This window comes from Aspergillus homomorphus (genome assembly GCF_003184865.1).
Source record: "Aspergillus homomorphus CBS 101889 unplaced genomic scaffold BO97scaffold_68, whole genome shotgun sequence".
NCBI lineage: Eukaryota > Fungi > Ascomycota > Eurotiomycetes > Eurotiales > Aspergillaceae > Aspergillus > Aspergillus homomorphus.
The window spans coordinates 19,223-42,373 of record NW_020291954.1 but is presented as its reverse complement, the minus strand read 5'-3'; the positions used below and the strand labels follow the sequence as shown (position 1 = coordinate 42,373).

The 23,151-nt window shown below is 55.1% G+C and overlaps 9 protein-coding genes across 9 annotated transcripts; 4 read left to right on the top strand and 5 right to left on the bottom strand.

Moving 5' to 3' along the window:
- Nucleotide 1: 1 nt before the first annotated feature.
- Nucleotides 2-1,315, bottom strand: BO97DRAFT_446936 (uncharacterized protein). Its single transcript, XM_025698709.1, has 2 exons — nucleotides 1,038-1,315; nucleotides 2-969 (listed from the first exon to the last, which is right to left on the bottom strand). The coding sequence occupies exons 1-2, from the start codon at nucleotides 1,209-1,211 to the stop codon at nucleotides 88-90; spliced, it is 1,056 nt and encodes a 351-aa protein (XP_025546498.1). The 5' UTR covers nucleotides 1,212-1,315; the 3' UTR covers nucleotides 2-87.
- Nucleotides 1,316-1,823: 508 nt separating this feature from the next.
- BO97DRAFT_473729 (uncharacterized protein) lies at nucleotides 1,824-2,896 on the top strand. The gene is made up of 2 exons (XM_025700268.1): nucleotides 1,824-2,154; nucleotides 2,216-2,896. Exons 1-2 carry the CDS (start codon nucleotides 1,932-1,934, stop codon nucleotides 2,797-2,799), a joined length of 807 nt encoding a protein of 268 aa, XP_025546497.1. The 5' UTR covers nucleotides 1,824-1,931; the 3' UTR covers nucleotides 2,800-2,896.
- A 603-nt stretch (nucleotides 2,897-3,499) lies between these two features.
- BO97DRAFT_446934 (putative MFS transporter) lies at nucleotides 3,500-5,208 on the top strand (the record flags this gene model as incomplete). The annotated part of the gene is made up of 3 exons (XM_025698708.1): nucleotides 3,500-3,863; nucleotides 3,922-4,228; nucleotides 4,281-5,208. Exons 1-3 carry the CDS (start codon nucleotides 3,548-3,550, stop codon nucleotides 5,206-5,208), a joined length of 1,551 nt encoding a protein of 516 aa, XP_025546496.1. The 5' UTR covers nucleotides 3,500-3,547.
- Nucleotides 5,209-5,274: 66 nt separating this feature from the next.
- On the bottom strand, nucleotides 5,275-6,568 carry BO97DRAFT_463872 (aryl-alcohol dehydrogenase; the record flags this gene model as incomplete). The annotated part of the gene is made up of 1 exon (XM_025699470.1): nucleotides 5,275-6,568. The coding sequence occupies exon 1, from the start codon at nucleotides 6,469-6,471 to the stop codon at nucleotides 5,275-5,277; it is 1,197 nt and encodes a 398-aa protein (XP_025546495.1). The 5' UTR covers nucleotides 6,472-6,568.
- Nucleotides 6,569-6,959: 391 nt separating this feature from the next.
- BO97DRAFT_463864 (acetyl-CoA synthetase-like protein) lies at nucleotides 6,960-14,295 on the bottom strand (the record flags this gene model as incomplete). The annotated part of the gene is made up of 2 exons (XM_025699469.1): nucleotides 13,540-14,295; nucleotides 6,960-13,484 (listed from the first exon to the last, which is right to left on the bottom strand). Exons 1-2 carry the CDS (start codon nucleotides 14,074-14,076, stop codon nucleotides 6,960-6,962), a joined length of 7,062 nt encoding a protein of 2,353 aa, XP_025546494.1. The 5' UTR covers nucleotides 14,077-14,295.
- Nucleotides 14,296-15,883: 1,588 nt separating this feature from the next.
- BO97DRAFT_429377 (3-deoxy-7-phosphoheptulonate synthase) lies at nucleotides 15,884-17,150 on the top strand (the record flags this gene model as incomplete). The annotated part of the gene is made up of 3 exons (XM_025697359.1): nucleotides 15,884-15,965; nucleotides 16,030-16,809; nucleotides 16,879-17,150. 3 exons carry the CDS (start codon nucleotides 15,884-15,886, stop codon nucleotides 17,148-17,150), a joined length of 1,134 nt encoding a protein of 377 aa, XP_025546493.1.
- Nucleotides 17,151-17,981: 831 nt separating this feature from the next.
- BO97DRAFT_418629 (uncharacterized protein) lies at nucleotides 17,982-19,476 on the bottom strand (the record flags this gene model as incomplete). The annotated part of the gene is made up of 18 exons (XM_025696529.1): nucleotides 17,982-18,077; nucleotides 18,137-18,170; nucleotides 18,209-18,257; nucleotides 18,324-18,326; nucleotides 18,374-18,376; nucleotides 18,449-18,451; nucleotides 18,498-18,500; nucleotides 18,571-18,573; nucleotides 18,621-18,623; nucleotides 18,686-18,739; nucleotides 18,802-18,807; nucleotides 18,855-18,884; nucleotides 18,924-18,979; nucleotides 19,031-19,058; nucleotides 19,100-19,102; nucleotides 19,153-19,214; nucleotides 19,290-19,301; nucleotides 19,361-19,476. The coding sequence occupies 18 exons, from the start codon at nucleotides 19,474-19,476 to the stop codon at nucleotides 17,982-17,984; spliced, it is 564 nt and encodes a 187-aa protein (XP_025546492.1).
- A 1,387-nt stretch (nucleotides 19,477-20,863) lies between these two features.
- Nucleotides 20,864-21,894, bottom strand: BO97DRAFT_463860 (sulfotransferase family protein; the record flags this gene model as incomplete). The annotated part of the gene is made up of 2 exons (XM_025699468.1): nucleotides 20,864-21,677; nucleotides 21,783-21,894. 2 exons carry the CDS (start codon nucleotides 21,892-21,894, stop codon nucleotides 20,965-20,967), a joined length of 825 nt encoding a protein of 274 aa, XP_025546491.1. The 3' UTR covers nucleotides 20,864-20,964.
- A 168-nt stretch (nucleotides 21,895-22,062) lies between these two features.
- Nucleotides 22,063-23,148, top strand: BO97DRAFT_253583 (uncharacterized protein). Its single transcript, XM_025690870.1, has one exon. It carries the CDS (start codon nucleotides 22,194-22,196, stop codon nucleotides 22,788-22,790), a length of 597 nt encoding a protein of 198 aa, XP_025546490.1. The 5' UTR covers nucleotides 22,063-22,193; the 3' UTR covers nucleotides 22,791-23,148.
- The last annotated feature ends 3 nt before the right edge of the window (nucleotides 23,149-23,151 follow it).

Genomic DNA, 23,151 nt, shown 5'->3' with positions numbered 1-23,151 from the left:
CCTTGTCAACGCTAGTAATATATATCTCCAAGGTGTTTACCTGTGTCAATTAACACATTTCACTTCACAACCCATCCCCGAATAACTTCACATCCTCAAACACGTCCGCCCCCACAAAGCGCGACACCGGGCACTTTCCAAAATATTCTCCGTGGACCCCATTACCCCCTCAAACACCGCCTCCTCCTCCCCAGCCGCCTCCCCATTTCCGACATCCACCAAACTCTTAACCCCGAACCGCTCCGCCGGAAAATACTGATGCACGACCTCAGGCACAACCGAGAAGCACACGAGCCTTCCCGCACGACAATGATGCATAACCGCCACATCGAACGCCTCGTCGCCGCCGGCCCCGACCAGCTCAAGCACCTTACGCGCCCCCGCGCGCGACAGCGCATACGCAAACGAGCACACGGGGTTATACGAGCGGTATACGGCGCGCCGGCCGTCCGGCAGCCGCGACACATACTGTTTGGCCCAGCCGGAGTAGTGCTTGTGCGGACACACGGCGGGGTCGTCGAAAATCACCGTCTCTATTCCGTCTTCCCAGTACTCGCCGCAGTGGCCGAGCCAGAGAATGTCCCATGCTCGGCCGTAGGGTGCGGTGATGTAGGCGGTGGGTGGAGTGTGCGTGAGGTTGCGGATGGCAGTGGCGATGCGCGGGGTTTGTGTGCGGAGTGATACGTCCCAGTCGACGTCGTCTTCGAGGACTAGTGCTGTGTCCACCGCGGATTGGTGGATGTGCTTGATTAGGTCTAGGTGTGCGAGCCAGGCGGCGCTGGCGCCGCGTGTGGGGTGCTGGGTTGTTTCCTGTGTGTCGTCCCCCAGGGTCTGGAAGGCTGTGATGAGCGAGGGTGGAACTGGGGGTTGGGGTGGGATCGTGAGCCGTAGGCCTGTTACATTGGCGGCTGCTTGAAGGCCCCGGGTTCGCCAGGACGGCCCGGCGGAGAGGACGAAGATGGCTTCGAACTGAGTTAAAGGGTAAGAGGTTGTCGTGGGAACGATGGTACTTCTGGGCGAAAGGGGTGGTTGCTTACTCCTAGAGTTGAGTTTCCTGCGCTGTGCTCTGGTGTGGTAGGGAGAGAGCTTGAGGCCGATTGCACAGGATCTCTGGATAATGTGATCGGAGCATGACGGTATAGTGTGAAGGTGATCAAAAGAAGGCAGCCTGCTGCGATAAGAAAGACATGTTGTCGCGATGGGAGAAGCATATCCACAAGATCACCGAGTGTAGACAATTCGAAAGACTTGTGGGATGGGATAGGAATCGCGGATTGAGCTTTATCAGGGCAACTCGGGGAATTCGAGCGGCTACTGCACAGTGGACCGAACTCACAGTCGCGATAGCGGCGATGGTAGACCCTTAATCCATCGAATCAGTATTGAGTGACTCCAATTGCGGCGCAGCTGCTTTGCATAAGTAGGGGCTTCTTCCACCACTCACAAGCCGACGCTTAGCGCTAATCTCGTCTACCCCCGGTCAAATACTCCACCATTCTGTGTGCTAGTGGTGAACTTGTGCCTCATCCGGACAGGCATTGAGCGTGCAATGACTCCGGCGAAATTATGAGACTCTGGATCTGCCATTTAGGCCTAACGAGGCCTCCACTCCACGAACGTGGACACAAAGCGTGGCTTATGTGATTGGCTCCGACAGACTTATGGGTGTTTTCGGGTGATCAGAATAGCAACAGAGCAACAAGACATAGGGTAATGGCGACACCATCGAGCTAGTCATTAGTGAACCACTCCCTTGGAGTCACTCTACCAGCTTGACTTCACGGTCGGGGTCAGAGACTTCCCCCGCTCTCGCCCTTCGATTTCTTGTGTGTTCTTCATCTTACCCAAATTGTTCCCTGGGCCGGGACGAGCCCTAAAACGCAGCACACGCCCACGATACTTTCCGACGATATCACCACCCATCTGGAGCTATGGTCGACTCCATCTATTTATTTTGCCTTTTCCTTGTTGTTCACGTATGGGCAGAGCCGGGGATGTTCTACAACCCCCCGACCGGCGGGCCGATCCACGACTATTCCGAGGACCCCGTCTACACCCTCGAGCAGACAGTGCAGCTACGATGGGCGACCAGCCTAAAGTACTTCTCCTTGATGCTCTGGCAGAACGATAACCCGGACTACGAGTGGCTGCAGAGTACGCATCCTGACCGCTGCCCTGAAACCAACCGAAGCGTGGAGACATCTAACTGCCGCAGCCAACCTCCATGGAGTAACAAGCTACGACTGGATCGTCAGCACCCAGAGAAATCTCAGCGACGGGGCCGTGTTCTTCTTCCAGATCCGAGACGCCACTGATTTGGACAACGAGGACGGTATTTTTGCAAGTCATTACTTCAATATCACCGGGAAGGAGACTACCACGACGGCAGCTGGAGCCTCGACGACGACAAGGACGACGGCATCCACGTCCGCTCCGACTATATCTTCTGTGGCTCTGACTGCATCGGTTGCTGTCACCGCGTCCACTGTCCCTGCGGAGACTACAACTCCAGCAGCGACGCCTTCTGGAACGAGTACTGGGACCAAAGTTGGGATTGGCGTGGGTGTGGGGGTGGGTTGTGCGCTGTTGGGGGCGAGCGCGTTGGCATGGTATCTGCTTCGACGGCGCAAGAAGGAGTCGGGAAGTGAGACGAGGGCTCCAATGAGTCCGGCAAGTGGAACAGTGCCGTCGTATGAGCTGCTGGCATCGCCTAAAGTGGCAGAATCTTCCCATGCACCTGTACCGACATTAGTGGAGATGTCGGGTCCTGTCGAGAGTAGATACGAGCTGCCGTCGTGAAGTCAGAGCGGATTTTCAACTACGCTTATCACCAGAGCGTGAGTTTATATGAACTACGTGCCATAATAAATCTGTACGGCAGTGTGTCGGAAATCCCAAACCAACCCAAACCCAACTTGCCCGAAAGGGACAAATGGCACGGTTCTGTCCATATGCTGGAGACTCGGCATGAACTACAACAACTCGGGCCTACACCCAGCAATGTAACTTGTTCCGTGAGCGATAGACAATAAAGTATTCGGCATCTTGGACATCTTCCATCAATCTCCGCTTGGACCTACCGTCACGTATCTGCAACTTGCGCGGACGTGGGGGTGGTGGCTACCGCCACAAGTCACACCTTGCATGATGCGACCCTGCTCGCACCCAGTGAGAACCCAGAATATCCCTGCAATCGATACCGTCATCATCATCTGACCAGGCCCGACCAGCAGCAGCCAGGGATATGAAGGTTAAACCCGCAAATAACCCCGTGTAGCGTGGGGGTGGAAAGTGAGACCGAATGACGGGGGATCGACAGCGGGGAAATCGGCTGAATCCTCGGCATCTTCAACCAAAAATGCAGGCTGAATGTTGTACGACAGTACAAGTCAAGGCCGTGGGGGTGGCACTCGAGATCGTCCAGAACGAAACCGGCTGCCCGGAGCTTCCCCCGCATTTTTGGTTGTCTTATATGGGGTAGATGCTCTCGCCCGTCGATCGTCTCCTCTCTTCCCCAGCTCTCTCCTCTATCCTTTCATCCGACAAAATGGAAAATGACATTAAGCCTGCTGCTTTTCACGTCGAAGGCGCTTCCTTCCCATCGCCTGACTTCGACCCCGTCTCTCGCCCGGGCATACCTTTGACTGAGGAGGATAGCAAGCGGATCAAACAGAAGACAGATTGGGCGATCTTGAGCATTCTGGTCTGGGTGTACTTCCTGCAGATTCTCGATAAGACCGTCCTGGGATTTGGGGCCACATATGGCCTGGTGGAGGATACCCACCTTACGGGCAACCAGTACTCACTGATCGGCTCGATCGCCGCTATCGCTCAGCTGGCCTGGCAGCCATGTTCTTCCTGGCGTGAGCGCATCCTCGCCTCCGGACAATCTCCCGTGGCGTTGTTACTGACAGTACGCAGTCATTGTCAAGGTGCCGCCCCGTATCCTTATGCCCAGTCTGTGTCTGGGCTGGGGAATCGCGCAAACATGCATGGCCGCATGTCATAACTTCAGCGGGCTCCTCGCGGCGCGATTCTTCCTTGGCCTATTCGAAGCGGGCTGTCTACCCCTGTTCTCCATCCTGGTTGCGCGCTGGTATCGCCGTGCCGAGCAGCCCATCCGCGTGGCCGCTTTCTACTCCACGAACGGCTGGGCGACCATCATCGCAGCGGCCTTGTCCTATGGACTGAGCCAGATCAAGTCGGACGTCCTGAAGGGATGGCAGATGTAAGTTGCCGTCGAACTCAGCGACAGCCGCCGAGCTAACCGTCGGAAACAGCATCTTCCTGTTCGTCGGACTCCTCACGATCGCCACCAGCCCGATCATCTACTGGCGCCTCGACAACGACATCGACACCGCGCGCTTCCTCACCGAGATTGAAAAAGAGCAAGCCGTCGAGCGACTCCGAGCCAACCAGACCGGCACGGGGACCCGCGAGTACAAGATGAGCCACCTGGTCGAAGCGGTGCTCGAGCCCAAGACCTACCTCTGGATCAGCCTGGCGCTGCTCCTCAACATCGGGGCCTCTGTGACCAACACCTTCGGCCCGCTGATCCTGAAAGGCCTCGGGCTTGGGACTGACAATGTCACGCTGCTGAACATGCCGTTTGGCGCGGTGCAGGTCATCATCATCCTCCTGGCTTCTTATTTAGCCCAGAAGGCAAAGATGAAGGGCGTCATCCTGGCGGGACTGATGCTGCCTGTCGTTGCGGGACTGGCGATGCTGTATGCGCTGCCCCGCGACAAGAGCGCGAACGGCGGGCTGATGGCCGGGTTCTATCTGCTTGCGTTTCTGTTTGGCGGTAATCCGTTGATCGTGGCTTGGATTGTCTCCAACACGGGTGGCACGACCAAGCAGAGTGTGTGCATGAGTCTATTCAATGCTGCTACCTCGTCGGGCAATATCATCGGACCGTTGCTGTTTACCTCGAAGGATGCTCCTGCGTATCGGCCGGGGTTGAAGGCGTGCTTGGGGATCTTCGTGGCGCTGGTCGGGGTGACAATGCTGCAATGGTTGAATCTGGTGGTGTTGAATCGCATGCAGGAGCGACTACGAGTGAAGAATGGCAAGCCGGCGAAGCTGCAGGATCTCTCGATGAGAAACGGCGCAGGGGAGGTGGAACAGCCCTCGGCAGAGGGGACAGGCCAGCAGGGGCTGCTGGACTTGACAGACCGAGAGAACGACGAGTTCATTTATGTATACTAGCAAATCATACAATCCACATGTGAATCACATTTTATGACAATCCCACCCAAGCCCAACCCCCGTCTCTCAAGCATACCCAACAGGCCTCTCAAACTTCACACAATCGACAACGCCCGCATTCGCCAACGCCATGCCCTCCCTCCCCGAAACCCCCGGCTCATCACCGAGCATATTTTGCGGAAATCCCATCTCAAGCGGCTTAACACCCTCCAAGAAACGAATCTGCTCCGGCGTCAACCGCAACTCGAGCCCCTGGATGTTATCCATAAGATGCCCGACCTTGCGGCCACCGACAACAGGAAAGACATTCGGCGCCTTAGAAAGCACATACGCCAGCGCCACAGCCGTAACAGACTGAATGCCATGCTCGCGCGCCACCTTTCCAAGTGCTTCACTCATGCGCACCTCCTCGTCAGTCTGATCCCCGCTCCCCATCATCTTCCGCAGCCCCTCCCCACTCTCCTTCCGCCGGGCCATCGCCTCAGCAGTCTGGAACTTGCCACCACCAAGCACATCCCACGGCGCAACCGCCATGCCGAACCGCCGCGCCATGGGGAGCACCTCGCGCTCGAGGTCGCGGTGCAGCACGTTCCACCGGCCCTGGTAGATGCTGAAGGGCGTCTTACCCTGCAGCCGGGCGTACGTGTTCGCCGCGCTGACCACCCACGCCGGCGCGTTGCAGATCCCCACGTACAGCACCTTGCCCTGCTGCACCAGCATGTGCAGGCTGTCCATCACCTCCTCGATCGACGTCGTGCTGTCCCACCAGTGCACGTACAGGATGTCGATGTAGGACGTCTGCAGCTTGGCCAGGGAGTCGTGCACGCTTAGGTGTAAGCTACGCCGGTGGTTGCCTGCGAAGTTCACTTTCGGGTACTGCGGGTTGTATTGGCTTTCTTTGCTGCTGGGGGTGCTGCCGGTGCTACTGGAAGCAGGAGGCTTGTACAGCCCCGTGTACTTGGTCGCCAGCACCAGGTGGTCGCGCACCTCGCGTGCAGCCATCCACTCGCCCAGCCATCGCTCCGACTCCTCGTTTTGGTAGTTGTTGGCCGTGTCGATGAAGTTGCCCCCCGCTGCCACGTACGCGTCCAGCAGCGCGAACGCCGCCTCTTTGCTCATCGAGCCGAGCCCGCCGGACCACGCGCTGCCGATTGACATTGCCCCGAGCTGAAAGGGCGAGACTCGGATTCCGGCTGTCGACGACAGGGGGCGGTATCGGCCGAGGGCGGTCGGTGGGGGTGGGGCTGGGGCGAAGATGTCCATTTTTGTGTTGTGTATACGGTTTTGGTGAGAGATTGAACTTAGGGGATGTGGTTATAGTGTTCTGTCATGTGATGTGACGTGGTTGGAGTAAGAATGGTGGGCAGAGTTAGGGCTGAATACTGAGAGGGAGAAGAAAAAGAACGAAGAGAGAGGAACCCCCGGGGCAGACGCGCCTTAATATACCCCCTCCCCAGCACTGATCGGCGACGAACTCGACTGACTCCACGCAACCAACCCATGGATGGACCAGCTAATGCAACGTGAGCTCTAATAGCGCACATAGACGAGATTCAGCTGCTCCACCCCCTACCAAATCCTTCGGTCTACTTGCGGAAGTGGAAGCCATTGGTGCTGTCTACACAGAACAATAAGATCGGCACACAGCAGTGAACATTTATCAAACAATACAAAGAATCATTACGCTATTGTACATCAGACTAGACACTACATGAATTCATCAAGCCCATCCTATAGGACTTTCCTTCCACCTAAGCCAATCCATTAACCACGCCCTTGACATTCTCCCATACATTCCCGGACCGCTGGAACACCTTCTCCGCCATGTATCGCATCTTCTTGCCCGTCGGACTGGCGATGAATCCCGCCTCGACCAGGAACTGCACGTTGCGCCGGACGGTGGCCTTGACGTGCTGTCGCTGCGAGGGCGTGACCACGCTCGTATCGGGCAGCACGTCGCCGCCGCCGAGGCGGCCGTTGATCGCATCGAATACCTGCATGACCGGCCACAGCGGGTGGCCCGCCGAGTCCTTCTGGATGGCCTGGTGCAGCGTCTCCAGGTACGTGGCATGGTCGACCGCGCGCAACGGGTACTTGAGCTCGTGGTGGAAGATATCCCAGAATTCGCGCTCGGTGATGCCGTCCGTCATGAAGGTCACGGTGCGGATGGCGTCGGCGGGGCAGAACGCCTGGTTGATGGTCTCCTCGGCGACGCGCGTGCTGCTCGTCACGAACATCCACGACTCGCCGACGTCGCGACTGTAGCAGCGCGCATCGACGACCGCCGACGCCAGCCGCCACACGAAGTCGTCCGTGTTGGCAACGCCCTCCTCGGGCGTGCCGAGGATCAGACCCGGCTTGACGATCGCGAATTGACTCGAGTACAGCGCCGCAAACTGCTTGACCAGCAGCTCGGATAGGTACTTGGTCTGCGCGTACCCGTTGGCGTGCGCCACCTCCGCCGCAATGTCCCGGTCGTCCTCGTTCGGGTGCCAGCGGTGGCCGCCGGACACGTACACCAAGCGCGGCCGTGCGGGTGAGCTCACGGCGGCTTTGATGAGCTCCGCGGTCGAGTCGACGTTGGCGGCGCGCAGGATCTCCGTGCCGGCGTTCCAGTTGACGGCCGCACCGGCGTGGATGATCGCGTGTACGAGCCCGTCGTTGGGGCTCTCGCCTGTCAGCGAGGCCCATTGCTTGGGCTTGAGTCCCAGACGGGGCTTGGCGAGGTTACCGGCCCACACGTCAAGCTTGGTCAGGTAGTAGTCGGACCACCACTGCGCGCGGATGGCGGCGTCCTTGACTCGCATGAAAGCCTGTGACGGGGTGGAGGCACGGACATGAGCGATAACACGCCCGACGTCCGGACGATCGCACAGCTGCCGCAAGATCTGAGTACCCAGGAAGCCGGTAACGCCCGTCACGAAGACGGTCTTCTTCATGGGCCTGCGCTTGATGATCTCCTGCATGAGCACATTGGCCTCTTTCATTGCATCGAACGAGGATGTCGTGACCTGAGGAGTGCCGGTCAACTCGGCATCGATCAGTGCAGCCAACGAGCGGACCGTCGTCTGTCCGTCCAGAATTCGAGACACGTCAACCTTGACCCCGTACGTCTGCTTGATGAAACTGGCCAAACTGATAACCTGGACGGAGTCGATCCCCATGGACGAGATGTTGAAGTCATTGCCCTGCAAAGGACTGTCTTCGCGGTTGACAAAGCTAGCGATCTTGCTGCTGATGGCTAGAGCCTTGCCTTCGTCCGGTCGCAGCGTCGACACAGTTGGCTCATTTCGCTTGATGCCCATGGTGGGTTGGAAGTCCTCCGGTAGCTGTGTCAACCACGTGTCGACGGCCTTGCGGTCAATCTTGGTGGAAGAGGAGCTGGGAATCTTCTCTACGACAATCCAAATGACTGGAACCATGTGCGTAGGTAGCGTCTCCCCCATGTACCGGGACAAGGCGGCCAAGTCGAATCCTGTTTCCTTCAGCTTGGCACTCGAGACAGGAACCAATCCAGCACCGCTGGTGGCGGTCAGCTCGAGGGTAGCGATGAGCTTGTTCGCGTAGAAACCCTTCTTGGGATACGACACCACAGCTTGGGAAACCTCGGTGGGCAAACAAATGTGGTACTCGATCTCGCCCAGTTCGACACGCTGGCCTCGGATCTTTACCTGAGTATCCTTCCGACCGATGAAGAGCAGCGAGCCGTCGGAGGAGTACTTGACGAGATCACCGGTCTTGTATAGGCGGTCGCATCGAGACCAAGGTAGCCAGGAAGGCCGAGGAATAAACGCAGCAGCGGTCTTCTCCTCGTTCTTGAGGTAGTGACGGGCCAGGGTATGACCCTCGACCAGCAACTCACCAATGCATCCCACTGGAGCCAGCTTGTTGTGGTCGTCACGGTCGGTGACCCAACAAACTCCACCGACGGCAGTTCCAATATCGTTGGGTGGAGTGCCGGGAACGACGCGTCGATTCGAGGAACTGCAGACACAGCACTCGCTAGGGCCGTATCCATTAACAAGTCGGACATAAGGAGTCCATGTAGAGACATGAGTGGCAGTCATAGCCTCACCGGCAAGACAGAGCGTTTCCAGCGTTGGAACCGTCGTTGGATCGATGGTGCTTACGAAGGAGGGAGTCAAAACAGCCCAGTCAACGTTCATGCGGGTGATGGCGTCGGCGATGTTACCACGACGTTCGGACTCGGAAGGAACGCACACGCAGCCACCCTGCACCAGGGTCGACAGGGTTTCCAAAACACTGGCATCGAAGGTGTAAGAAGCGAACTGCAGGACGCGACGGCCCATCTGAAGACCTTCCTTGTGGGAGATGGCACCGGTGCAGAAGGCGCGGTGTTCAACAACAGAACCCTTGGGTGTCCCAGTGCTACCGGAGGTGAATATCACGTAGGCAGCATTGGACGGAGTCACGGGGGTTTTGGACAGCTTGGGCATAGATGCCTGTGCCATACCAGGTCCCACAGCAATCGCTTTCTCGACGAGACCAGGGCAACGGCCAAGCTGCTCTTCGGAGCAGAGCATAACATGAGCATTGACCTCCTTGACGACCAGCTGCATCCGGCTGGACGGTTGCGAAGCGTCCATGGGAACAAAAGCACCACCAGCCTTCATGGTGGCCAGCATGGCAACGATCGTCCACATGGACTTCTCAAAGCACAGAGGAACGAAGACTTCGGGGCCGACACCAGCGTTCATAAGGTGAGCGGCTAGCCTCGACGAGATGTTGTCTAGCTCGCCATATGTGAGATTGCCGTCCCACGCACAAACGGCTGGGGCATTCGGATCTCTCATAGTGTTCCTAGCGATAAGGTTGTGAACGCAGTCTTCGGTCACCTCGGGAATCGTGCTATTCCACTTCAAGAGGTCGCTCATGTCCCGAGGACTGATCAACTCCAACTCCGCAAGTGTGCCCGCTGGCTCCTTGGAAAGCTGCTGCAGAATATGCTCGAATTGTTGCACAATACGCTCGATCTGACCTCGAGGGAGTACCGCATTATCGAAGTGGACGTGGACCAGGACTTCACTATCGGCAGAGAGACTGCACTCCAGAGTGAGGGCGACAGTGCTAAAACTCGCGCGGGGTGCCGAGAAGGACTGGATGAGACTAGCCTCCGGCACGGAACTGGCGGGTTGAATGACAAGCAGAGTCTGGAAGCTGCACGCAGACGGAGCATTGTCGCAGACCCTGGCGATGTTCTGCAGACCATAGTTCTGGTACGGGGTCATCTCGACCGAGTGAGCATGAACTGCTTTGAGGTAGTCGGTGACCGATTGCTGGGACTCCAAGTGTGCCTTGATGGGAACAGTGGCAATGACCGGCCCGACGACATCCTCAACTCCGCGCACAGATGCATTACGTCCACTGACAGTGCAGCCGAACACCGTATCTGGCGAATCGCAGTAACGGGCCTGGAGCAAGGTCCAAGCAGCGCGAATCAGCGTTGCGGTAGTGAAGTCCGAGGGACCGCTACGGTTGAGCTTGAGGTTGTGAATGAGCGACTCGTTAGCCAGTGGCTGGTACGTAGCTGAGGGGAGCGTTGGAAATGCGATCAAATCGCCTTCTGCCAGATCTTCGCGCCAGTAGTTCTCCGTAGCCTCATCGTTGTTCCTCTCAACCACGTGCTGAACGAAATCCCGGAACTGCGGACGAGCAGGAGGCACACTACCCTGCAGAGCGTCGAGAAGGTCATTGAACATCATTTCTAAGGAAAGGCCGTCATAGATGGCATGATGGATGGTCAGGACAAAGTAAGTCTTATCTGCCGTGACAATGGCGTGTCTTGTAAGAGCATCGCCCACGTGCATGGGGATTCCCTCGTCTGCCTGCAGATACTCCTCCAAGTCACTGCCGCAACCCCACTGAATGCGACCACGACTGACCATCTGAATGGTGCCGTATTGGTCTGTTTCAAGCATCCTCGTACGCAGCACGTCGTTGTTAGCGACGACAATCTCCCACAGCTCCTTGAAGCGGTCAATGCTAAGGTTCGCAGGCAGCTCGAGCGTATGACGAGCAATGTATGAACCGGAGATCCTGGCTGAGAGAGCCATAAGGCCAGACTGCAATGGTGTGCATGGATAAGCATCTTGGATGAGCTCTGCCTCCTTGAACCCACTAGCAGATTGGATCGCGGCGCGGATGGTATTTTCATCCTCTCCGAGAAGCTCGAAGGGACGTGCCGGAGCAATTTCAGCTGAGGAGCGACCAGGCACCATCACCTTGGCCATATCTCTCAGGACAAGGTTCTCCATGATGTCGCTGACCTGAAGCTGGTATCCCTCAGCACGGCACCGTCGCACGAGGTTCATCGCCTCGATGGAGTCACCGCCCAGATGGAAGAAGTTGTCCTCCACGCCAATCTCTTCCGGAGGGCAATGAAGAATCTCCGACCACAATTGCTGCAGCTGCTTTTCATCGGCAGTGGAAGGCATGGTGCGCGTCGCCGTCGCCGCACCTCCAGCGAGGGCAGCCAATTCCGACAAGGACAGACCGGTTCCGAAAGTAGTGATCATGCGCCGGTCTGTCTTACCCGAGGCAGTCAGGGGCATGTATGCTAGGGGAATGAATGCAGAAGGAATCATGTACGGCGGAAGCCTCTGCATAAGCTCGCGATTTATTTGAGTGGCCACAGCTGAAATGGCAGCTTGGTCCGCAGGCGTAGCATGGAATGGGTGCTCGAACTCAGGACCAAAGCCACTTTGGCTAGAGATGAAGGCGACCAGCATGGCCTTACCCTGCGGGTGCACCATCGACACCGCCGTCTTGACCTGGCCGTTAATCGCACGCATGTGGGCCTCGATCTCGGTCAACTCGACTCTTTGGCCACGGATCTTGACCTGCAAGTCCTTTCGGCCGATCAGATGGATTCTGCCGTCATCGCCGTAGCGAGCGAGATCACCGGTCTTGTAGAACTGCCGCGTGATGCCCTTCTGTTGTGCCCACTTGGGATCCCTAATATAGACAGCTTGGGTACGTTCGGGGTCAGCCAGGTAGCCCCGAGCCAGTGTTGGGCCCTCAATGATCAGTTCTCCAGCCGCCCCAATTGGGACCAGCCGGTCGTGGTCGTTGGCATCGACAATCCACGAGAGCGCGCCAACGGCCCGGCCGATGCAGCTTCGTGGGGTGTCTGTGACCATGGGCCCGATCATACAGACTGAGCACTCACTTGCACCGTAGATGTTGATCAAGCGAGCGACGGCAGCCCATCGATCGATAATGTCTTGAGCGACAGCCTCACCCGCCAGAATCAGTGTCTTCAAGGTAGGAGCATCCTCTGTCTTGAGCGACCGGGCGAAACTGGGTGTGAAGATTGCCCAATTCGCGTTCATGGAGCGGAGGGCAGAACGGATGTCCGTGTGGCGGTCGTGATCCGAGGGGATGCACAGACATCCGCCAAAGATGAGTGTAGTGAAGATCTCGAAGGTGCTGATGATGAAAGTGTAGGCACCAAACTGCAAGGCACGAGTACCCTCGTTTATGTTCATGGCAGGTCCATGGTGCAGGGCACTAGAAGCCACAGACGCATGCTCATGAACAACACCTTTGGGCTTGCCTGTGCTTCCTGATGTGAACATAACAAACGAGATATCGTGTGGCTGCGATCGTGACTCGAACTCGACATCCGAGCTCGTTTCAAGTTTGTCAATCAGGGAGGCATCTACCGTGATCACTTGCGGGGAGACGCCGGCCAAAAGCGGCTGATTAGCCTCAGAAGTGATTACTGTTCTCGCCTCGACGCTTTCAACAATCGTCTCGATGCGTTGGCGAGGATGCCGTGGATCCAGAGGCACCCAAGCCGCACCGATCTTCCACAGGGCGATCATAGTGATGATAGTCCATCTGGATTTCTCAAAGCAGACTGGGACCAGATCTCCCCGACGCACACCAGCAGACTCCAAATACTGTGCTACACGACATGCGATCTGGTTGAACTGGGAGTAAGTCATCTGGCCATCCCAAGAGAAGATAGCCGGGGCATTGGGGGTGCGCCGCGCAGCGTCCTCGACCAACCGGTCCACGCACACGGCACTGCCCCTAGGAAGGATTCGGTTCCAAGCCCCGATCTGAAGTGTGTCTAACTCGCTGGGGTGACACAGGCTTGAGACGGGCTGATGGGGATCAGAGCAGACATTATGTAAGATATCGGCGAAGGTATTGGCGATGTATTCGGCCTGGGCCTGAGAGACCGTGGGTTTGTGGTATATTAAGTCTAGTGTAGATAAGGAGGGATCAATGCGTAGAACGTAATCAAACTAGCGATGAAGGTTAGTTACCGGACAGGAAAGAAGAGTGATGGAAGGGACATACAGTCTTTTCTGTGGCAATCTCATTTTCGGAGATGCCAGCCTTGGATGCAGAATCACACATCCAGATAGCTGAGTTGCATGGCTTCGGGTCAAGCGTGGAGAGGACCTGCAATGCTCCCGGGGGAGAGACCAACAAGTCCGCTTCTTGTATCCCTTCTTTCAGGGACTGCTCAGGAATTGAGATGATGGAAGTGTCTGGTTCCAGCTGTACACGGCACAGAGCAATATCTGTGAACTGCTGTTTCAGATTTGGAAGTTGCAGACCGACACCCCCATATGTAATGTCGTCGGACCCGGAATAAGAGCGCAGCATGGCAGCCCACGCCGCTTGTACAAAATGCAAGGGAGAAACATCGTACTCTTGAGAGCATGCTTGCATCAACGAGACATTGAGGTCGACGTCTACCATGCCTACTGCGGACTTTGTCTGACGCTTCGAGAAAAGTCCCGTCGGGAGATGTGAAGGGGTCACATCAGTGACAAGATCCGTCCAACGCTGACGAAGCCGGTCAGCATCGTCCAGGATTGTGGACGGCATTGTCTCGAATAGCAGGGGTTAAACAGAAGAATGATAAGATCCAGAGCCAGCAGGAATGGGTTGAGTCTGGCAGACTGGAAAAGAAGACCAAGAGCAAGAAGCAAACGAGACACGCAAAAGTAAATGAGAAGGTTGAGAAAACGTGGGGAAGCGAGAAGAGGGACAGGAACAGGAACAGGAAGAAAAGGAAGAAAATCAGGTCAGCTACGCTATTATGTGTTGTGCTCCGTCGTCGCCCGCCTCTACGGCCATGTCGTTGACATCGTCACATATCCCTTTTGAGGAAATCCCGGGTCAGGAGCCCGAAGCGATGCAGCCGCTCTGGATCTAACCCAGCAAGCTGGAAGAGCAAGGCCCCTTAGGGTGAACTCCAGTTCATCCTCATCGATCCAACCAGCAAGTCCGACGTCCACTACTAGTGGAATCCCGAAGCAGCTAGTCTAGGATGGATGGCAATGAACCCTCGATCGGAAAATGTGGATATGGCACTTGACAACATGGTGATGCTGCGAAGAGGTCGACGGGAGGCCTCCAAGTAGAGAAGCCTTGAAGCCTTGTTGCTGGCTTGAGTTTGACGATGCGGTGGATGTTCAATCATCCTGACGTGGGCCGTGGAGTATGAGAGATACTCGTAGATACTAGATTGAGAGTTCAGTCCCGCCTTGACCCAGTTCGGGTGTCCATGTTCCTGACCCATTCCGCGACAAATAGTCACGATCAGCGATGGGGATGAGGACCCAGTCGGCTCAAGCCGTGTGGTGGTTTTGTATGACTATCAGTCAGAGACAAACAACAAACCACCAGATACGGACAGACCGAGGTGTTTCAGCTTATAGATCGTGGATAAAACGATGGCATGGCGGAGCCATGGACACAGGGACAAATAGAGGATGGCAGGTGAATGGCAACCATGGGACAGAATGAAGAGGATGAGGAGAAGAGTTTCGCAGGAATTCCATTTCCTCATCGCTTATCGGAGCGCGGCTGCGGCGTCGATCCCGCATTCTCTGGGTTTAGCGCCGGCGGGTCAAGCGGTAATTTAGCGGGTATTATTCTTCGTATGATACCAGCAGCATGTTTGTAAGGTAAGTTACACCATCACAATACAACAATATCAAAATATCGAACTCCTTACCCACTGCACCCACCCATCACGCCTGCTTCAACACGGAAAATGAACACCTCTCAAGCTATCCTCTCTGGGACATCATCCAGGACGATCATCGGGGCACGTCCCGACGCTTCTTGAATCCTCCTACGCTGCGCTCAAAGCTTTGTCTTCCCACTCTGCCGATTCTGACTTTGATCGACTGTGCCCAAGCCTGTGGAACTCGTCCTCAGCTGGGTTTGCAAAAGCCACGCCGAAGGGTACACTACCGCAATACGTAATTGCCCCCGATATTCTGCTACTCGGAGATGTTCGTGCAGTGACGATTCGACGACGTAGCGGGTTGTGGACCAAGACAATCACGATAGAGTAGCCGATCAAAAGTTTTTTGTTGTGCTTGCGGCTGGGAAGAGAGACTCAGGAGGTCTGACACTGACTGAGCCGTGCTGGTCCGGTAAGAGTCCTGTTCAGGCTCGGTGAGGAGGAAGGTTTGATGTTAGCAGACGGGATGGAGAGCAGGGGGGTCGAGTTTGTATGAGATCTCAGCAGGGTATATAGCAAGTGTTGTCGTTCTAGACATTCTCCTGGAGTAGTGTTCCTTCTGTTGTTAATCTTCTCTTATCCCTTGTGTGTTCTTCTACCTAGCGCTCCAATTGCTGTCGTCTTTCGTTGTTGCTTTCCATACATACCCGTATCAACATGCCTAGCCTTGCGGCCACCCCCAGCCTCGATGCTACCAACATCGATCTTCTGCGCAAGAAGCTCGCTGAAGATGTCCGAGGTTAGTTCAAACCCATCCAGCGTGATTAGCTTGGTTAGCTAGTGTCTAACCCCAAGCCTCCTAGTTGAGAAATACACGCCCCTCGCGCCGCCCGAGCTGGTGCAATACGACATCGGGCTGAGCGCACAATCACTGCTCACCGTCCTGAACAGCCGCATCGAGGCACGCAACATCATCCGGCAGGACTCAGACCGGCTCCTGGTGCTGGTGGGACCGTGCAGCATTCACGACCCGGAGAACGCGTTGGAATATGCGACGCGGCTGCGGGAGCTGGCCGACGAGCTGCAGGAGGACCTGTGCATTGTGATGCGGGCATACCTCGAGAAGCCGCGCACGACGGTCGGATGGAAGGGGTTGATCAACGACCCGGATGTGGACGACTCTTACAACATCAACAAGGGCGTGAAGGTGGCGCGGAAGCTGCTGGCGGACATCACGGATAAGGGCGTGCCGGTCGCGTGCGAGATGCTCGACACCATCTCGCCGCAGTACACGGCTGACTTGATCAGCGTGGGCGCCATCGGTGCGCGCACCACCGAGTCCCAGTTACACCGCGAGCTGGCCTCCGGCTTGTCCTTCCCCGTGGGCTTCAAGAACGCCACCGACGGCTCGGTCGGCACCGCTGCTGACTCGTTGAAGTCCATGCGCGGCAAGCATCACTTTATGGGTACCACTAAGCAGGGCATCATTGCCATCACCAGTACCAGTGGCAACTCTGACGGGTTCGTCATCTTGCGCGGCGGGAGTCGCGGGACCAACTATGATGCCGAGAGTGTCAAGGCGACCAAGGAGATGTTGGGGAAGAAGGGCGAGAGACAGGTTGTGATGGTCGATTGTTCCCATGGTAAGCTTGTCGCTAGTCTCCCTGTATCTCTGAGAGGTTTGTATAACCCTGGCTAACTCCAACGCCCAGGTAACTCCCAAAAGGATCATCGCAACCAGCCCAAGGTCCTGCACACCATTGAGGAGCAGCTCCGTGAGGGCGAGAGAGGCATCATCGGTGTCATGGTTGAGTCCAACATCCGCGAGGGAAACCAGAAGCCTTCTGCACGCCTGGAGGGCTGCGAAAAGGGGGTTAGCATTACGGATGCTTGCATCGATTGGGAGACCACCGAAACTTCATTGCGCTCGTTGGCGGATGCCGTGCGTGAGCGTCGGGCTCGGGTGACTGCTGGAAAGCAGTAAATGTATATGATTTTTGCTTGCTTGGCGCATGGTGTTCTTATCTATTGATATTAATATATAATGAGAATTTTCGGACCATGAATAATAATTCCCTGCAAGTATTTCACCAAGTTCATAGTCAGCGTAATCGTGGTTGGCGGTGGCTGCCCGTATATACTCTCACTTGACAGGAAGTAGGCCACCATCACGATAACTCACTCCCAACAACTTCCGGATGCAACCACCTGATGTCGTAACCATACTCCTATTTGACTGAATTGGATACGAAGTCGAGCCCAGTACCTGTGCCAGTGAGTTCCATGCTGAGATTCTATGTCGGCCACACTGAGACTGATACAGATGCAATATGGTGCCTGCTGGCGAAAGCAATATTCACGTTATCTCAGAACGAGCTTTAATATCACACAAAGACAACGAGACAATGTCGAGCAACCAGGGCCTTTATAGCATCATGAACGCTGTGCTCCAGCCACCAAACAGGACTGAACAATGGCATGCGTCATAGACTAGCCCATACAAGAAATGCAACTCCTAGGTGGACTTCAAAGGTAGATCTACGATCATTGTGGATGGAGACGGGACGATGTATGGCATGCATGGTCCAACGAGGGACGGACGATTAGGTACAATAAAATCCCACCACAGCAACTCATGGCTCGGCAAGTCCTTCTCGGCAAGCGCTACCCAGCCATCAATGCCCTACTTCCTCCGAGCGATCCCCAGCCTGTGGTGGCTGAGGGAGGGTGGAAGGGGAGGAAACTCGGTCCCAGCCGCCTGGGTCCACCGGGCTTCAACCCGTCGGGACTCGAACTCTCGGCCGGATCTGATCGTCTAGCAGAGCCGGATCAGCGAGATGTTGTTGTTGACCTCGCCGTCGTTGACAGGGTCCACATCGCCATCGGAGGTCAACGGTTCGTCGTTTTCGCGCTGATCGGTTAGCGGGGGGATTGTTGCAGATGGGCACAGATCGGAAGCAATGGGCTAACCTTTTCTTTCTGGTGGTGGAAGCAGGCGTTAATACTGTTCCGGAGGTTTGCTGGTGGGGTTATCCTACACACTGGACTGGGTTAGTTTGGATCTCAATGTCGTCGGTGGGATACGCACAAACTATGTTTGGTAAGACAGGTGACTCAGCATTAGTCGTGCAGGGTGTCAGGGTAAGTTGGGACTCACGCTCTGTTGCTTGTTAGCATGGGTCTGTCTCATGATCGGTCTAGACTTACCAGCTGTTTACCACGAGGGGCTGGGAGTCAGCATCTACAATAGTCGAACCTCATCAATCACGGTGCGGAACTCACAAGCTGCCAGATGTTAGAATGTGGCTGTATTCTCGGAGAGAGAACTTACGCTCTGAAGAATTTGTGATTAGTGATGAGGATAATGCAGAAGTCAGCCGTTCGTTACGAAGAGGAGTACTCACGACCTGTACATGATTAGCGGGGTCCAACACTGCAACAAAAGCCAACTTACATTCTGTATACCGTATCAGATGATGGTTTCAATTAGCCAATCGAGTTGGAAGATCGGAAACTCACGTTCTAAGGAAATCAGCATGGCATAAGTCTGGACGGACTGGGTGAACTCACGTTCTGGCAGCAAGAAGAGGTCCACGTCAGTGGAAGTCAGTCTAGATTGGGAAATGGGGACATACCACCTGCTGGAGTCAGTCACGTCAACCCAAGAGCAATAGCAGATCAAACTTACTGTCTACAATCCAGCACATACCAAGATCAGCTGCCGGATCTCAGATCAAGTTGAGATAAGAGTACTCACGCCCTGTGCAGGTCAGTAACTCATACCCCAGATACAGGATACGATAAGCATACATCCTAGACAAAGGTTAGAAGATCCATCAGCATCATTGCCAGTCAGATACTTACATTCTATACCAGCCGTCAGTTTTAATCACTGCATGTCACCATAGCTATACAAGGCCAAGAAGAACATACGACCTAAGCAGACATTAGCATCAGGAATTCCCCAAAGTGGAAGGTGGACTTACAGGCTTCGAAAAGACGAATCACATTATCGTCAGCACGCGCAATCAAAGGCTTTGCATACCCACTGGGGTCAGATACATACATCCTGCGCGACATGTCAGCTCCTCGAAACCACGCCGAAAGACCAAGTTCGACTTACCACTTCACCATTCTATACAGTAATGATGAGCACAGGTTAGTTACAAGACCCATCCAGTCCCAGACTCTCACCGTCCAGCGATCCTTACCTCAGTCAATTCTCTTCGGACAATGAGCGGGTGCGTCGGAAGGATGGGAGCAGCCATGCAGCCGGCGAAGAAGGCAGCGGACCACAGAGCGAAGCGCATAGTGATGGATAATGAATCGAAAATCGTGAATAAGTGAAACCGAGAAAGAGAGTACAAGTGGGAATGGAGCTCAAGTGTTCCAGTTGAAGTGTTGGAAACAACAAATTAGAGAGGGAGATAGGAAAGAGGGGCAGGCGATGAGGCAAAGAGAGTGAGAAAGAGGGTGTGAGAACGAGGTCAGAAGAAAGAAGCAGTGACAGTGACGGAATGGAAGGAGAAAGAGCAGGACACCAAGGAGCACTAGGGCATGGAGCACGGGAGCAGATCGCAACTGGGACTCGTGCAGTACGAACCGGTTTGCCGCTGGGTGAGTTTTCCTCCCGGCTCCATCTTTTAGTCTTTCAGTACGGACGATCAGCGGATCGATCGACAGGATTTAGCGCGATGACCTGGATCAAGATGCGGGAACGACTTTGGGAAAAATACATCCAGAATCTTAGATCCCAAACATGCTTGGAAGAAATACCCCTGAGCTGCCGCGCAGGTTTCCATGGTTTGGTGGAATAGACTCTGTGGAAGACTGTTGGAAAGTTAGGGCAACACGCGGCGGGACCCTGACATCATCCACCAGACCCACCACCACGAGCCGGTTTCATCCTTCTGTCATATCAAGGAATGTTTTCATCTGCTTTCTCTCCTTCACTTAGATAAATTTACAGCTCACTGATATATTCACCAGTGTACATTATACTAATAAGCCGTAATTCATCCCAACCGGCATTACTTCAATCGCAATTGCGCGCAAGAGCGTCCCGTACCTACGGTGGCAATGACTCAGGAGCCTCCACCCTCGCGGTACGAACCTATCCACTCTAATGATGATCACTGGATCTCTACCCGCAGGAGATCTTCCCTAGATACAGTAAGTGGAGTAGATCGGATCAGGGTGAGCATAACCATGTTTCCTTGTTCAAACAGGGTCTCAGGGTGGAAGACCTCCTGTTCGGTGGAGACTGAAAATCCCTGTGTCCATTGTCCATGCCTAAGGAGGCAAGCAAGCTGTCCGAGCTGGATAAGCACAACAACCGTATCTGGATATCTCCGTAGGTGATATCCCAGGTCTCATGCATATTCCCGTTGAGGTTGGCATGGACGGAACTGCGTGAGGAAAACGTGAACAAATCGTGAGACAACGCAACTGACGCAAAAACGACGTGCAATAATCTCCGAGATCATCGGTTAATTCCCCTACTTGTCATAACATCTCTTCTCTCTTGACATGTATTTTGGTTTTCCCGTTTTCGATTATCTTTTATCGAAGAGTGCCAATCTTCCCAACCACACAGTCCCCCCACCAGTGGTCCAGACGTGTCGGCAAATCGATCGGTAACCAGTCGAGAAGCACAAAACATAGTACATATCTATACAAATTTATGTACAAACAAAAAGACCCTTAACAAAGCTCGTTCCAAAAGACAATATACACAACGAAATGCAAACAACCCACGAAAAAATTACCATGCGCCAGAATTATCAAGAGAATACCATCTATTGGCGCAACAAGGCCTGACGGCCATGACGAGCAGCCAAGTATGCGACCGCAATCCCTAGACCGTAGCACGCCGTCCTTCTGAAGAAGCGCGCAAAAGCGCTCCGCACGACGGTGGCAGACTTCTTCTGGAAGATGGCCTTCTCGTTGGCGCGCGGGAACGGCGTCGCCGGCACGGGCTTGCCTAGAAATTCACACAGAGGCTCCCAGCCCTCAGCCGGATTCCACTCCAGCAGGCGCTCGTCCGGCACCACGCGGCGGACGAGGTCGTAGTGGTCGCGGAACGCCTGCTTGCCGTTCTGCGTGAAGTCGCCCCGGAACATGGCGTCGAAGCCGATGCGACACATGCGGTTGCCCGCCCCGAATTTCTCCGGGTCGATCCAGCCCAGCAGCGTGGCCAGAGGGCTGTAGGTCTGCGCCATGATGGTATGCTGCATGGACTGGTACCAGGCGTCGACGTCGCGCAGGGTCAACACCACCTTGGCCTCTGGGTAGGCGGCGACCAGCTCCTCCACGAAGACCGCGGCAGGGAAGTCGGTCACGGCCTCGACGTGGCCGAGCAGCTGGTCCCAGTCGGCGCGTGTGAAGGGCTTGCCGCCGTGGTATTTGCCCTGGAAGGCCTCTGTCCACATTGCCGCGTCCTTGGGATTTTGCATGATCGAGGTCATGTGGTAGGTGTCGTACCCGAGCTCCTGCAGCGCTAGCCATGTTGCTGTGTTCTGTCAGCACCAAGATTATTGCGCGGTGGCTGTTGTAGTAGCTGAGACTCGCGAGATGTGCTTAGCCTCGCGTAGAGGGAGGGAGAGGGCCAGCTTACAGAGGGTTCCCGTGCGGCAGAGGCCCAGAACGAGGACTTGCATCGACTTGACACGACGGCATGACCGTCGATCGATATTGGTTTGCACCAACACACTCTCAGTGTCCTGCATGATGATAGAGGTGCGACGAGAATCAAAGGGGTGACAGGGGGTAAAACACAGTACCTGCCACGTCGGATATCAGCAGGCTTTACTACTTATTCTGGTCGTGTATACGGATCATCTCTACGGACTCCATCTGCGCTTGGCATCTGTTGAATTCCTATGGATTGACAATCTCGGGTGCCTGGCAATGTAGTCTAGAAAACCTTTCTGGAGTATTTATGAACCGAATTTTACCAGAGAAAGGATGCCCGTCCCGAGCTACGGCTACTACTCGAAGCGCATGGCCAACCCATGGATGATTTAATATGAAGGATATGATGTCCGGAAGATCGTCTTCGAGGACTGGAAGCAAAAATTCCAGAATAGTACACCAGAAAATTATATTGATGAAGAGTTTGGCGGAACGGAAGAGATCGGAAAGGCAGAGTGGAAGTGGAGTTGTTCAAAGCCGACCTAGGAAAATCAACTTCCGGATCGGGGAAAAGCACAGCACTTTCAATCTGGTTCCGAACTGGCGGGTCATTCCCGATTTAGTGCCGGATTTCTCCCATGCCGTGTGTCAATCAGTCTCTGCCGCCACCTGCCAGCTGCTATCAGGCTGTCCGTCTGCATTGTTTTTTGGGCTTGAGAGCTGTCAAACAAGGAGCAACAATCAAGCTGCTGAAGAACAGTCACAGACTCGGATAAAACTCTACCATTCTGAAGGTGTCAATGGCGTCGTCACCCTAAGCAAATGCCGATGTTTCGGCAAATCTTTAGCGTGCATGCAGAACGCTGCTCGATTCGTAGTAATCTATGCGACGCTGTTGGAAATCGAGGAAGCTCAACAAAGAAAGTCCAAGCTCTCCTGCTGCTGTCGAGACTCGCCAAGGAAGCAGAAGAATCGATCAGGGGTGCATTAACCCATGACGTAGATGACGCTAAGGGGTTTAGACTCCACTGCGGGTCGATAACTTTATCTAATCGCTTACAGTGACTGTCATGACCGTACCAGAACAATGGCTGCCAGCTGCCTTTACCAGTCATTACAGCCCTGACACGTCTTGCCACTTGCATCCACCCACCATCCCATTGAATGCTCTGGCGGGGACGGAACAGTGTTGCTCCTGAATCAGAGTCGGTCAGCTCAGCTCGAGTTTACTAAGTAGTACAATGGGTCAAAGGAGGACTGCATCAAACCAATGGAGATGGACCCTCAGGTACACTTGGTAAGTCAAGTCGGAATCCCAGCCGAATTGGGGAAAAAGCAGTCTTTATTATCAT